The 16,508-nt window shown below is 40.8% G+C and overlaps 1 protein-coding gene across 1 annotated transcript in view; it reads left to right on the top strand.

Annotated features, from left to right (window-relative positions):
* thsd7ab (thrombospondin, type I, domain containing 7Ab) overlaps window positions 1–16,508 on the top strand; it is a 178,919-nt gene that overhangs the window by 55,021 nt on the left and 107,390 nt on the right. The window contains exons 2-4 of the mRNA XM_074652872.1: window positions 6,894–7,728; window positions 14,489–14,737; window positions 15,857–16,041. Of these exons, the coding sequence (XP_074508973.1) occupies window positions 6,894–7,728; window positions 14,489–14,737; window positions 15,857–16,041 (1,269 nt within the window). The remainder of the gene's footprint in view (window positions 1–6,893; window positions 7,729–14,488; window positions 14,738–15,856; window positions 16,042–16,508) is intronic.

The raw sequence follows: 16,508 nt of genomic DNA, 5'->3' as shown, positions 1-16,508 counted from the left end.
AAATAAAAAAAAAAAATCGCAATATAACGCTCTGCATACAGTATCGCAATATATATACGACCCTGCAGCCGGCGAAAAGGGTCCGCCATGCAGAAATGCCCAGCAGGTGGACCCACCTGCGCTCACATTTAATTGTAACCCCTCTATCATGACACGTATTGTATCGCCAAATGCTTGCCGATACACAGCCCTACTCTTACTATGCTGTGACATGTTTTTAATTGGAAGCATAAAGCAGGGTACATCGAGGGCACGTCGACACTTAAAAAGGAATGCTATATTTTCCGGAAGATTACATTTACATAAATATTATTGTGAGTTTCTTTGTGTTTCTCTATACAGGATTTATTTAGCTAATATTTGCTTATCTCGCTCCTTTTTGATTGAGTTACAGTACACACAGCATTGATGCAAACATACTGCCTGTTTTACATTAAATCTGACAGGAATGTAAAGTCTCCAGATGTTACAGTAAATTCACTTTCAGCTAAAATAATGAACAAACACAGGAAGGAAATTATTGTTGCCAAACGATGAAACTACATTTACATTTAGATTGCACAGGTCTGAGCTCTGTGCATGCAGTCTCTGTCTAGTTTGGATAACTCTGGATTTATGTTTGTTCGTTTTTGTCCTCTAGATTTGATTTCACCACAAAATAACGTGAATGCAAACTATAAAAGTATACTGGTCTAACAGTGGAACTAGATCATCATTAATTAGACTTTCAATGAAAATTGGTTTGATAACAGTCATTACAATTTCCAATCATTTCTGATGTACAGTGGAGTGACAGTAATTGATCATTTGGTGAATGCGTTCTGCTAAACATGTGATAAATGGAGGTGAAACACAGTTTGTTTTCAGAATGTCAAATGGTGCTGTCAGACTGCATGCAATATTGAAAAGTTAGCTGTAGGCTACCAGGGCTACGTGTTGATTAACATTTGGAGAAGAGAGTTTCAATGTGTGACAAAACATAGAAAACAGCTGCAAAGATCTGACAAAACAGAACGTGTCATATATGATATTAGACACAGAATAAGATACAGAACAACCCAGACTCTTAGTGTGCGATCTTAGACCTCGCAGGTTGAATATAGCCAAGCTTTGTGATCTTTATTCATTGAGAACCCGTTATATTCCACATCCTGAGCTGGCGGAGTGTTGAGAGTGTTGAGAGCTGTGCAGAGCAGAGAATAGTCTTGGAGAAGATAACTTCTATCGAGGATAGATTAGATTTGGGTGGAAGGTGTTTTATTTTGGTACTGGTGAACCTGTCTCAATTCTGCTGCATTTTAGATTTTGGATCAGCGTTTTCTCCGCTTCATTTTCTTCCTCTGCCTCAAAACTCAATATCAGCTCTCGAGATAACATTCACGCCTTTATCAGTTTGTATTGTGAAGGCAAAACTTCCAAGTCGCCCTTTTCTATTATTGGATTAAAAAATAGACTTCACATAGATTTTATGGACTCAGACAAACACCTTCGTCTGGAGAATACTAATGTGATTCACCCTCTGAGTCTTGTCTTTAATACGAGTGCCTAAAAGCATGATGAGTTATAGATGCCCGGCAAACGTAGAAATCATTTGATTATCGGACATTGATCGAGTGTGTTGATACAGTGAGGAGTAAACTAACCATTTAGAATATGCTTTTAGGCTCCCGTGGATGCAGTGTCATGTCTACTGAAGATAGATCCTGTCAGCTGTATCAGCAGCTGAGATCAGAGAAAAGGCAACAAGCAGCCTCATCAGAGGCAATCATTGCCGGAAATCTGCTTTTCTGCCAGCCATGATTTTTAACTCTGCATTGATGTGGGTCAGCATGAGCTGCCCTCGCGCCGACTGCCCGTTGGCCACAAAGGATCCAATCAACCCCCGGGCCAATATAATCAATTACCTAAGAGGTTAATGAGAGGTGAAAAGTGAAGCTGTCCAATTAGTTTGATTTTTTCTCCTTTGGAGTACAAGCTGAGTTGGGATGACCGGGTTAACACAGTTTTCATGGTGTCAGCTAATTTGTCTTCATGGAGAAACACGAAATTAGGCCCTATTTGATTCACTTTAAGCTCAAAGGCAGGGTTGGTTATACTGACAGTCTGTCGCTTCAGGCCTCCCTCCAAAAACAATATTTAATCGCTATTAATTGTTGATATTATCAAATTTACTAATTGTTGTGGCTCTATTTACCAAGCAAAATTATATTAAAAAGTGACTTGAAGGTTTTGTGTTACATTTGATGTTTTGAGTTTCAAGTTTTGTCTGACAGTTACAGTTACATTTCATTGCATGTAACATCGATTTCATTATTTTACAGTTAATGCTCCACATATTTGCGATATTGTAATATCTATATCTATATCTATCTATACAATGATATATTGTACAAAACATATTTGTATACACTAGGGCTGTCAATTATTTAAAATATTTAATCGTGATTAATCGCATGATGGTCCATAGTTAATAACGATTCATTTTAAATTAACGCACATTTTTTATCTGTTCAAAATGTACTTTAAAGAGAGATTTCTCAAGTATTTAATACTCTTATCAACATGTGAGTGGGAAAATATGCTTGCTTTATGCAAATATATGTATATATTTATTAGTGGAAATCAATTAACAACACAAAACAATGACAAAAAATTTCCAGAAACCCTCACAGGTACTGCATTTAGCATAAAAAATATGCTCAAATCATAACATGGCAAACTGCAGCCCAACAGGCAACAACAGCTGTCAGTGTGTCAGTGTGCTGACTTGACTATGACTTGCCCCAAACTGCATGTGATTATCATAAAGTGGGCATGTCTGTAAAGGGGAGACTCGTGGGTACCCATAGAACCATTTTCATTCACATATTTTCATATCTGGAGGTCAGAGGTCAAGAGATCCCTTTGAAAATGGCCATGCCAGTTTTTCCTCCCCAAAATTTAGCGTAACTTTGGAGCGTTAATTAACCTCTTTGGCGACAAGCTAGTATGACATGGTTGGTACCGATGGATTCCTTAGGTTTTTCTAGTTTCATATGATGGGAGATGATTTACTCTAGCTTAAAAAGCCTGAATGATATGATTGGACAGGTTTATGACAGTCCTGCGACAGCCGCAGATACCGGATTGTTTTACTTTTTTTGTCACGATGTATTGATAATTTAATCTAAAAGAACAAAAAACTGTTCTGAAATCTTTTACCAACCCTGTCTTTAAATGTAATGAAATAGTGTGTTCAGAATAGATCCTAGTGTGTGCAAGCTCTTCTTTGTTTCTATGCTCAATGTTATATGTATAGAACCTAGCAAAGTTTTTTAGCCAAGTGAGCAGAGCAGATTTATGTTTTTGAGCTGTCTAGTTTTTCATACCAGAGAAGTAAAGGAACAATAAATAAACACAAGACAAATAAAAGCCTGGGGCTGATAGGGTTGTTGATGAATATAGCAATAAATGAGGACGATGCTATGAGCAAGCGACCAGTACCACAAAACATTTCAGCTGTTGAAGGATAAAGCTGGTGTTACTCTATATTTAAAGTCCCAGTGAAATGGAAGTTAGGACGTCTTTAGCTTCTTTACTGTAATGTATTTGAGCCGTGTACAGTTACCAGAGGGATTTAAATCAAATCCTTTGCATTTGATTGGACCACAAATGTTGTCACTAAAAGTTGCAGATTGATTGATGGATGGATGTCATGATATTATCACATGAAATTGGTTGTTACTAGCTTACGTGAGCACACATTATATTTTGTTTTACAGGAAGAAAAGATGATTGATTTTGATATAGAAATACGAAGAAATATTTTTTTTTTGTATTTTTTTTGCATATATTGTTAAATAAGTGCACGATATGACAGAGAATGTGATCTAAAGGGGTTTAAAAGGCATTTTTCATTTAATCTTGACTAGTGTGTAGAGGCTCCTCTTTGTTTCTATACTCAATGTTATATTTATAGCACCTCGCAAAGTTTTTTTGCCAAGTGAGCAGAGCAGATGTATGTTTTTGAGCAGTCTAGTTTTTCATATAAGATAGGTAAAGGAGTAATACATAAACACAAGACAAACATAAGCCTGGGGTTGATAGGGTTGTTGATGAATATAGCAATAAATAAGGACAATGCTATAAACAAGCGACCAGTACCGCAAAACATTTCAGCTGTTGAAGGATAAAGCTGTTGTTACTCCATATTTAATCATTGTCAGCGAATTCAATGAAAAGACCAAAACTAACAACGTTTTAGTTCATTTCTCGATACTTTCTGACTTCATTAGGAGTCATTAAAGCTGTAGTAGGCGAAATCGGAGCAAATATGATTAAAAAAGTTATTTTTATAAAACGGTCGCTACATCGTGACAGTAGTACATGAAACAGATAACCTGAAAAAAAATCATGTGCCTCTGTGTCCTCCGGTGCTCCTACCGGCATTTGCAAGATTTCACATACCGGAGGAAAACAAGCAGTAAGAGCTGATCTATGAGAGCCGGCTGTCAATCACTCGCGAACTCCGACCAAACGGTCAAACTAGGCAGTGCTGATCAAATATGAATCGATATTATGTTACGTTAATGCCTATTTCTCTCCTCAAATGTTTTCAGAATCATCTTGTAGTGCACGGTTTAGCTGTAAAATGAGAAAGTTTGTGACGCCGCCGCCATTGTGAAATCTAATGAAGGGATGCCAAGTTCCGATCACATGACCGGAGCACAGCCAATAGGAACGCTCTCTCTCTGAAATGACCCGTGATTGGAGGAGGAGCAGAAGTCTAACTTTTCTCTCAGAACACTTGAATTGCAATATGCGGAAAGGTTATTATGCCCAATGATGTAAAAAATATGATGCCTACTGCCACTTTAAGAGCCCATTGGTCCCTAATAAAGATGTGATTCTTTGATAACAAAATATGTAGTTTTAATGGTTAAAAAGGCTCAAAAATTTCCTAAAAAAAACAAACAAACTGGGCTCTGTAGTTTTTAGCTAACGCCAAGCATCACCCTGAAGGTGTTTATTTCACAATAATGACCCGCTCGCTCTATATTATTCAAGAAGAAATCAATAATTTGACATAAAAAAGGTCCTCCAGAGTCCGAGATCAGAACTGCGTCCTTAGCAACAGTCTGTTATAAATAAATAACGGACCGTAAAATGCCGTAATTGACCAATCAGAATTAAGTATTCAATAAAGCTGTGTAATAAACAAGAATAAATATTGCAGTTGTTGGGGACTACTTTCAGTAGCGGATTAATACACATTTGGTGCGGTAGTGCAAGTTAGCAGCAGGATAGAGTATATGGGATTTATTCACAATAAACTACAGCGCTCATGCTCATCATAGTGAAGGAACATGTCACCCAGTGCAACAGTGTGGCTCAATGATGTGTTTTGTTTGGATACACATACAATACGTGTTAGTAGAATCAGTTCATTGTTGTATTTGTGCTTTTCACAGGTTTTGTTGACTGTAAAAAATATGTAGAATATCTCCAGCCTTACCCTTTAAGGCTACTGTAAAAAGCCCTGTTCTTGAACCCATTGCTAGTATTTTTCCAATCAAAACAATTGTATGATTATATGTCTACCTTGTCACTACCCTGGTCCTGTTCTAGGACTATTTGCTGGATCTCTACTGCAATTAGTAAGAGGGGATAAGGGGAGGCTTTGCCAGAGACTTGTGTACAGACAAATACGCTTATTGATGTTTGTGGCAATTCCTGCTGGTTGCCAACAGAGTTTGATAAATGCCACAGATAGATTACTCACGGCCCTTCTAAATTGGCTTTCAGACACTTTGCTTTGATCACCAATAATCTCCGCTGTTGCACATTGTATTTACATTGCCTAATCATCCCCCCCTCACCCCTGTAGCACTCCCACTGTTTCTACCATGCACCAACAATTGACCCAAGTGTAGCACACAGCAAGGTGACATATTATATTTTATTGAATATGGCATATTTTTAGAACTCACACATGCTCTGCTGTGGGGTGCCAACAGCTTTTCAACACATTTTACATTAAGGACCACATTAGAGGAGTCTGTGAATTTACTGTGTCATCCTTGAAGATGCATTATATGCTTTTCCTCAGTTGACAAGCTAAAGTGAACTGTCTCAGTCTTTCTTTAGCATTAGAAGGTTTGAAGTGTTTGACTAATTGGTGCTTGCAAAATGTGGCTTTTGGTTTTAAAGAGTTTTCAAATGAGTGTTACTAATGCGACTACAGGACGTTTGTTAATCCGCTGCTTCAAATCGAATCACAGCCTGTGCAATTATGTCTTGTTTTATTATGCCTCCGCGCCAGCAGGTTGGCCGTACGTACGTACCCATTTTTGTGAATATGATATCTCAGGGAGGCCTGCAAGGATTTTCTTTCAATTTGGCACAAACATCCACTTGGACTCAAAGATGATTAAGATTGATGAAACTGATTAGATTTGGGTGGTCAAAGGTCAAGGTCACTGTGACACCACAAAACACAATTTGGGCCATAACTCAAGAATTCATCTGCTAATCATGACAATTTCACACAAATGTTGAACAGCATTACTTGAAGCCTGACAAGATGGGTTTTCGTGTGACATTTGATCCTGCGATTTCTCGCGTGATCTTGTAACATCGTGAGAATCCAGCTGCCGTGCAAGGTTACCAAACAGTACACCATGATCCAGTCAGATGAGCATCATTATTCCAATTTCCAACCAAAACCAACAAGACCTAATATATTTCCTGTTTCTGAGCTGTATCTTGATTGTGTTTTGTAATATGATGAAGTAATTCACTCTTGAGGTTACTTACAGCACCCCAGACTGTCCTTGCAGTTATATCTGAAGCTCAAAGGTTTATTCTTTGGTGTGTTTCATATTGTAATTTGAGCTTGTTCATGTGTTTCCCAGGTCCATGGGGGCGATGCATGGGCAGCGACTGTGGCCCGGGTGGCAGCCAAAGCCGGGCAGTGTGGTGTGCCCATGTGGACGGCTGGACGACGCTACACACCAACTGCGACCAGGGCCAGCGTCCTTCCAACCAGAGGAACTGTTTCCGTGTGTGTGACTGGCACAAGGACCTTTATGACTGGCAACTGGGTGCCTGGAATGCGTGCGTGCCAGTTTCAGCAAGGACCTTATGGGCTTCACGGCCGTTCACATGCAGCGGAGGCGAAGAGGGCATTCAGACCCGGGAGGTGGGCTGCCTACTCAAATCAGACGGGACTCCAGCAGAGGATGCCATCTGCGAGTACTTTGAGCCCAAACCTCGCCTGGAGCAGGCGTGTTTGATCCCTTGCCCTCAGGATTGTGTGGTTTCCGAGTATTCGCCATGGACGTCCTGCTCCAAAACGTGTGGAACAGGCCTCAGGAACAGGGTCCGTAGTGTCCTGGTTCCTCCACTTTTTGGAGGCGCGGTTTGTCTCAACCTAACTGAGTTCCAGTCTTGTAAACCGGGGCCTTGCACAGGTCCAGAGGGCATGTACAGTCTCAGGGTTGGACCGTGGAGCCCTTGCGCCCTCCCACAGACTCGGACAGCACGCCAAGCTAAGCGCAGGAAAGGTAAAGGCCAGGGGCTCAGGGAGAGAACCGGAGTCAAAGATCCAGAGACCAGGGAGCTTATCCAGAAGAAACGGACCAGGAATCGCCTTAACCGGCAAGAGAGTCCGTTCTGGGACATCCAGGTGGGCTACCAGACTCGGGACGTGACCTGCATACACAGGAATGGGAGCACTGTGGGACGCAAGTGAGTGGCAACATTTTTATGTTAATGTGACAGTGAAGTTAATTTTTTTTTTCTTTTCCCCTCAGCACCATTATATGCCCCTTCAATTTTGTTGCCGAGGCAATGGTGAGACATCTGTCAGAATTATAGCTCAATGATAAACACATTTTATTTTATTTTAAAATAAGATAATTATCTACCATATTACAGGCAGCAAATGTAAACTATTTATTGAATCTATAATGAATCTTTGTATTCATTGTCAGTATTTCTATCCATCTGTTTATTCTGGTCAGCAAGTAAACTGCTCGTCATATCTCTGTGTACCTTTGACATTTAGGTGTACTGGTCCTCAAGTCAGCGCATTTCTAACATCGTGCCAAATTTGTCCTCCTGAATTTGTTTTCTTCCCCCTGTCGGGATGTGACACATAGCGGAGGATGTTTATCGGCTGTGTGTTTGTCACTGCTCTGCTGTCAGAGCAATGAAGCACAACTTGCCACCATCAAGTGTATTTGATGTCAACTTCAGAGGATGGAAGTGGCAAAGCAACTCATTTTATGACATCAGATCAATCTTTGTCACGACTTTGTGTGTTACTTTTTCAAAATAGGGCAATTTTCTGAGTTTTGTCCTTTGGTCTTGAATAGATGTGTGATGATACAGTTATGTTATAAGAAATGTGAACAAATCAAGTGTCACTGAAATGTTTTTTGACTTGCTAAGGCATGAAGTCAAATTGTTACAACAAATCTTTTTTTCGGTACTTTAAGGTTACAACTTCTAGAGAAGTTAAAGGATCATTTCACCCATGCAAAAAATATAATTTCAATGTGTTGAGGTTTTGAGATAAAAGTTCGCAAAACCAAAACTATCTGCATGGCTAGACAATGCTAGGGGTTAGTGAAAAATAGAAGTATTATTTTGTGATTGAAGGGTCAGAACTCAGGGATTTTGAACATTATCCTGTAACAGATCTTTACTTGAATTGGTCGTTGAATTATGCTTTCAGTGGGCACTATCATCCAAAATACATGCTGTAACTATATGAGGGCTTCCATTTATAGTGTTGGTAAAGCCCTGTGGGATCTAACCTCTGGCCCTGACATTAGTATTACTGCGAGCTACAGAGTCACACTCTCTGACTGAAAATGAGATGCATCAAATAGCTTCCCACTCACATCTCCGCAGATGCTCCGCCTAAAAGCACATCAAACATTTTACTTCCAAGAAATTAATCTGCCACCAGCATCAGAAAGCACCCCATCTGATAGGAAGGCACCGTCAGCGTAAATCCTTAGAGTAGGTTTTCACAAACAATACAGAAGTCAGACAGGATGTAGTTTCACTAACTGGTGGATTGGTGTTCTCATTAACCACGTCATGCATCTTGGAGAGATTGGATCCTATATAAAAAAAACAAGTGTGTGACAGCTCCCCACTGGTTCGAGACACATTCTACCCAGATTTTCAAAAGTTTACGTGCATCCATCTCTCCGAGACACATCCGTAATCATCCTCCTCCGAGGTGTAATTACATCAGTAAGCATGGGAGTAACCACATACGGTTCCTTTATTCTGCTTCCTGTTGTAATTGCATCTGAAGTGACAACGAAATGATACTGAAATTAGCCGGTTTTCCACCTGTTTCATGAAAGTGACAGGACGTAAGCAGCTCCGGCAATTTCAACACGTGGTTATGCCAAAGGAGTCATCAAGCTGTCCTAGTGTTTATCTGATTTGTGTGGGTGGGAGAGCAGTGATCTGTACGTAAGTCAGAGCCTGTGAAGATAGATTATCAAACACTGTCACCTGCATTACCAAGCGGGCTGGGCGATTAATCAAATTTTATTTTCAATTATGATTTTGGCTTCCGACGATTATGAAAACAAGATAATATATAAAACGATTATTGTGTCGCATTCCATTTCGCAATGATGCTCTCGTTTTGTCTTGCGTTATAAATCCAGTGCAACCATTTCCTTTACAGCGGTGCACTTGGCGGGTCAGGGACGGCCGCTCGGTGTAGAAGGATCCCCTCGTGGGTTCTCTCTCCAGTGATGTCTGGCCCTCGCTGGGCGCATTTCCTCTCAATGGTGCGCCAAAACTGGCTCTAGGTCAGCTTGGAAAGGCCCAGAGTGAGGGTGGCTGGCAGTTCTTAATGTAAACTTAAACTTTACTAGAATCATCATCTACATACAGGTACATACATGAAATTTGACCTCTGCATTTAACCATTCTAAGCATTTGGGAGAAATTGGCTGCTGTAAACTGCCCAGGGAGCAACTTGAGATTCAGTGTCTTGCTCACTTCAACATGCAGACAGTAGAAGCTGGGGATCAAACCGCAAACCTTGTGGTTAAAGGACACCAAGCTTTACAGCACCGGCTGTGGACCGGGCTTAGTGTTCGCTGCACCATCTCTCCCTGCAGGGAGGGACGGGGCCCTCTGCTCCCGGCGCGACTGGGGCAGACAGTGCGTCAGGGTTCTGCAGCAATGTTGGCAACCCACCCAACCCATCTTGAAACATGGGACCCCATTTACCATGCTTTGTGGGTGTGACTTTTTTACTGTGTCATCACCATTCATATCTATACAACCAACGTGATTATGATTATATTGTTCACCAGAGCACAACGTTCTTCATAGATCTAGCCTCTTTGTTTTGCTCTCACAGTGCACCAGATCAACACAGTCTCTCCGCCAACTTGTCAAAAACCATCGCTTGGTTAGTGTCCCTACTCTACGCATGATTTCGTAGGATTTTAGCGACTGCCTTTTCTAACTGATGGGCTGAATATTTCATCCTTGACCCACTTTATCTTTCAAGAAAAAATACTTATTAACTTCTATTTTTGCCATCTAGTACAGTTTTAAAATGCTGTGTTCACAAAAAGCTTACAAATCTATAGCTGTTGTCCACTTATCAGACTGTTATGTTATGAGGTTATTGATGACTATATTAAACAAACAAAAAAACTTCAAGATTCAGATTCAGTAATTTATTGCCACATCATCTGCAGTTGATTAGGAATTTGTTTTGGTGCGCTCAACAACAAAAACATATAATTACATAACACGCACAACAAAAACATGCTGCCACAATAACAATATAGTAACAATAAATACAAAAGTGCAACCAGATGGCTCATGCCCTTAATGACAAGTTAAAGTGCATGTGTTTGTTTATACAGCCGGCGAAGCATTTAGGATGCGGATTGCTTCGGGATAAGTGCTGTTGTGGAAGTGAGATGTTTTGCGCAGTCTTTTACCCGAAGGTAGAAGACTGAATAGAGGTTTTGCAGGGTGTGAGAAGTCCTTTAAAATCTTCAAACCTTTCCGCTTGATGCGGATGTGGTATAGCTCAGACATGATGGGAAGTACACAGCCAATCATTTTTGAAGTTGTACACATGACTCTTTTTTCTCGTGAACTGTAGAATCGCCATACCAATCAGTTATCGAGAAAATGAGCACATTTTCTTTTACTGCTCTGTAGAACTGTATCATAGCGACTTTTGACACACCAAATTTCCTAAGCTGTCTGAATAAGAATAGTGGTAATCAGTGAATTCTGGTTCTTGTCACAACACGTATTGCTGTTATTCCTAATAATCCTCTGATGTCTATATTAGATGACTGTAAGGTAATCAGCGATTCTTCTAAATAGCTATTTCTGAGGATCTATCATCTCTTTTTCTGTTTCCTCGACTGACAGTAACTTAAAATGTCATCGTTCTTCCTTAGAAACCTGGATTTGTGGTCTCTGATCTCCAGGAAAGAATCAGTGACAATGTCAGTGGAGCAAGCCATATCTGTCACACGCCACTGTACTCCAAGATTTGATCAATTATGTACTAAGTCTATTCATTAATGCTTTGTTGGCGCAGAGCTCTCAGTAGTGACTGGGATCAAATATTTCAAAGGAACCGTGAAAACAACTCACATGCCCTTAGGAGCATAAATATTAATCCTTGACTTGTTTATTTCTTGTCCTGAAATATTAATAGTTGTTTTTGCCACTTTCGGAAAAAGTGGAACAAACTTCCCAGTGAAGCAATAACCCAGTCAGACGCTCTCTGAACATCTTGCTCTCTTCATTTCCAATTTTGTTTGATGCACATCTGTCATTGGGCCGTTACTTCCTCCATAGTCCTCCACTCGTCCCAAACAGGCCCCTTCCTCATAACTCAGTCTTCTGCTTGTGTCCTATTAATCAGGCTTCCTTTTTGAATGTTTTGCTGTGCCACTGAGGGGGTGTATCTCATTACATCATTGCATTTAATGCTGAGGGTCCCACGTGGTGCTGTAAATTTGGTTCTTATCCTTTTTTGGCTTCTCCTCTCAGACATTTTTTTTTTTGGAGGCTCTAAAGTTGTAAAAAAACAAGGGCTTCTTTAATCACTTGACCCACATAGAATTATGTTTTTAGACCATTTCATTGGCATGCTGTCTTGAATGCAGTTCAAGTAATGAGAGTTTCTTTCCGACCGCTTTTATTTTGTCAGGAAGCCCTTGGAGTCCATTGTTGCAAGTTACTGTGTAAAAACCTACAGATTTAAAAATGAAAAATTTTCAGACATCATCTTACTTATTTAAATAGAGAACGATTGTGTCCTCATTCTGTCTGAATGACTGAGATGAAGAAATAATGACTCCTTTTTGCAACTTTTTGAAATCTCCGCAAAAATATTGCTCAGGTACGCCGTACACAACAAACGGGGAAAGACTCAAAGGATCCAGTTGCAGCTGAAAATGGGTCATTGGCTGCATTAGGGGGCTTTTTTAAAACACAAGAAGTTCCATCTGAGACAGGAAATCGAGACATCACCTCCTCGGTGCATCACACTCACTGTGAGAATCCTCATTGTTTTCCTCCGATGCAAAAAACGAACCAACACACCAAGTGTGTTTGGCAGAAAAACAAGATTTTCCACAGTGTTCACTACCACTTCAAAGACTGCAGAGGTGTTTTAATCTGCAAAGACACAGGAGTTAAAAGAAAGGGGGAAAAAAAAAACATACTTAGCTCATACATTTCCTCATTTATCCCAAAAGTCTGAGTTGCTGGAGGTGAAGTGTGGTGGCAGCGTCTAAATGAGAGGTTTCTAAATGAAGCAGAGCTGTAATTAGCACTAATAGCTCGTCAGCTGCAACGCCTCAAGGGGAAAGACATCCAGACTGAGTCGCAGAAAGCAGTCGGCTTTAGTTAGAACACATTTCTAATGATTCAGAAGGGGCCCCAAGGAGAGGACGGGTTATTCATTACATCTAAATGCCATTTAGATGATCAAAAGATGTGAGTGAGTGATTGATCAGAGGTTGTTTTGGTTGTCTTAAGACTTAAGGATACACACACCATGCCACGCCACTCCTGTTTTGCTCCTAATGTGAAACTGATTATGCAGCGTGTATGCTAATGAGAGCAGCTAATGACTAAATGTGGCACCAGTCAAGGGCAGAGGGTTTAAAAGGGAAGCTATGCACACCACTTGCAGTGTCACGCATCTGTTGCTCTGACATGTTCAAAGAACCTAAACCATGTCTCTGAGGCATCTCAGTGATATTAAAATGGCAGCGAGAGGTAACTGAAAGATTTAACGTCAATGTAATGAGGTGCACACTGCATGACTCTGTTTATCATAAATATGCTCAGTGACCATATTGGTGTCGGAGAATAACAAACAGATAAAAGGATCTACCTTTGGAGAGTTGTAAGGCTTATTTTCTTACACTGCTGTTTGTATTTGATTCTCAAACTCTCATTTATCAAGAAAAACTGCCACACATTTTGCTGGTTTCAGCTTCTTAAAGGAACAGTGTGCAGCATTTAGGGGGATCTTTCGGCAGAAATGGAATATAATGTTAAGAAGTATGTTTTCTTTAGTGTATAATCACCTGAAAATACCAATTGTTGTGTTTTCTTTATCTTAGAATGAGCTGTTTATATCCACATAGGGAGCGGGTCCTCTTCACGGAGCCGGCTGCCATGACTCTACAGTAGCCCAGAACGGACAAACACTGGCTCTAGGACCATTCGCGTTTTCACATTTTAGTAGTTCTCATATACGCTTGGAACACAGGAGAAGTTCAATAAAGTCTCAGTTGGTTGCAATCTGCAGCCAGATCCTACACACTGCAACTTTAAATGTTCATATTTCTTTTTTTTTTCTGTTTTATATCTTCTTCTCTCCTAGCGGGATGAGTTTTGTTGGGCGTTACACTTTATCACTATAACTAAACAAAGTAGTTGGACTTGTTGGGGAAATGCGCTCATTCGTTTTCTTCACGAGAGTCAGATGAGAAGATTGATACCTCTCTGATATCTGTACGCTAAATATGAAAGCTACAGCCAGCTGCCGATTAGCTTAGCTTAGCACAAAGTCTGGAAGCCGGAGGAAACAGCGAGCCTGTCTCTGTTCAAAGATCTGCCTATACCAGCACTTCCAAAGCTCACTAATAAACACACTATATCTTGTTTGTTTAATCTATACAAAAACGACAATGTTAAAACGTCAAGTTATGATTTCACGGGGGTTTGTGGGCCTGACTATTTCTTGGGCGGGAGCAGTGACTTCCCGGAGATGGGCTGAGTGAATCTAAAAGGTCTCCTTTACAAGTATGGGACGTTCTCCTCTTGTAGTCCTATTTGTGTTCTAAGCAGAGGTGTATTTTTACATAAATATCTTGCCCTGTATAGCATCCTCTTATTCTAACCCAGATCAATCTCATAACCAAACCCCCACTCCCTCCTTCTCCCCTTCCTCTTTATCTTTTCCCAGCCTGTGCGCACCGAGGGAAGTGCCGCTGACCGTCCAGTCCTGCGTCCTCCCCAAGGACTGCCAGATGACCGACTGGGCCGAGTGGGGCCCCTGCTCCAAAACCTGCGTGGATCCCGAGTCTCCCACAGGCAATCGCACTCGGAGCAGACAGGTGATCCAGTTCCCCGTGGGCGAGGGAGCGGAGTGCTCGCAGCTGGAGGAGTCGGAGTCGTGTGATCCTCAGGGTGAAAGCGTACCGCCCTGCGCCACGTGAGTTCCCTCCAGATGATGGCGGAGGAAGGCAGGTTGCACAGCGGGGAGGGAGCAGGGGGCTTTACGAATTTGAGTGTAAAGTGTAGATGTGTTTTTTTTTATAGCGGAGCAGGCAGGCGCTCATGTTTCACAGGGATACAATTGCATGTTGGGTTGCGATAATACCTTCCTCGCTGGTTTCAGCATTGTTAAGAGCCTGCTACAGTACGAAACGCTCTGCAGGGATTCATTCTGTATTCCAATAAAGCTCAGGCAAAAATACAGTAAATGTCTGTCTGAGGCTGCACACCCTTCCTGTTGGTTTCCCTTTACTCATATCACCGAGCTAATTTGTTCTCCTGGGTGGCCCATGGCTGTGTGTGTGTGTGTGTGTGTGTGAGTGTGTAGGAGGCAGCATATACAGTAGATTGGTATAAGTGCTTGGGCTGGTGCCAGACACAAAGTAGAGACAAATGGAGGGAGACTGCAAGGATATTTGAGACCTATAAACTACCACACACACACACACAAAGATTTAAAACGTAGGCTCACAGATGGGCTTTATTCCCTCAGTTTCATCCTTTATCATCTTTACATAGCTATTGCCAAAATACTTAGTCATACTCTCATCCTGGAGAGTGTTTTTCTTTGAGAAATCAACTCCAAATTGTTTGATTCTTAGTTTCCTGTCACAGTTTGTTGTCCACGCACTTCTTACTATCTCGTCACATTATGACATTATTACTAGCTGTGGTAGCAAGCCTCTAGATTGTGATAATGAAACACATATCCATTATTATATACATAAATCTTATGTCACTTGTGTCTCCGAAATCTAGTATGTTTTCAAAGACACAAAGGTTCTTCTGTTGGGTGAATAAATGGTTGAACTGGTGGTTTAACTGTCCACTGGCTCTCCGCATCCCTGAAAGTATTTGCATACTGTACATACTTTACTGCAGTAAAGTGAAAAGTGCAGTTCATCGTGTTTTCAGAAAAACAGAATGACTAAATCGGTTGTAACTATGCAACACATCTTCACGTGCTAAAGTTAGCTCTGCAGGATTGTAAATGTGCTGCACTTTGACACTACGTTACACCCACACACAGAACCTCCATGTGTTCTTTCCTCTGTAGCTACACCTGGAGAAGCACAGAGTGGAGCGACTGCCGGGTTGACTCGTTGCTAAGCCAACAGGACCGTCGGCGTGGCAACCTGACGGGGCTCTGTGGGGGAGGCCTGCAGACCAGGGAAGTTTACTGCGTCCAGGCCAACGCTGAACTTCTCAAATACCTCAACGACCTCAGAGAAAAAGACAAAGGTAAAAAAAAATGTTCTGTAACATTCATGACCGGATATATGAATGCAGAAATTCCATTTTCTAAGTCTGATCTAAATTGTTTTTTTCTTTCTTCTGTGTTTATGACGTAAGAACAGGTGAAAAAAAATTCTGATTTTTTTTTTTTTTTGTAAGTGTTTGTTTTTGTAATACTCATTTTGGCCACACTATGCTGCCTGTTCTGGGTAGGACTAAAAGCATTCATGTTTTCTTCCAGGTAATTTGTCCATCCACTCTAAACACAAGGCACATATATTTTGTGTTAGCAAGATATGTTAATTAAAACTCACCTGGAAGAAAACATGCTTTTAGTCCTATTTAGAATATGAGGTCTGTCAATTATCATGACAAAAAAAAAATTAACCTGCCAAAAGGTTTTTTTTTCACCTGTTTTCAGAGGAATTTAGAAAAATTATTCTGGCAAAAATTATTTTTTTACCTGTTCTACT

Source organism: Sebastes fasciatus, chromosome 12, assembly GCF_043250625.1.
Source record: "Sebastes fasciatus isolate fSebFas1 chromosome 12, fSebFas1.pri, whole genome shotgun sequence".
Taxonomy (NCBI): Eukaryota; Metazoa; Chordata; class Actinopteri; order Perciformes; family Sebastidae; genus Sebastes; species Sebastes fasciatus.
The sequence above is the reverse complement of the archived record's forward strand: the minus strand, read 5'-3'. Positions and strand labels throughout refer to the sequence as shown.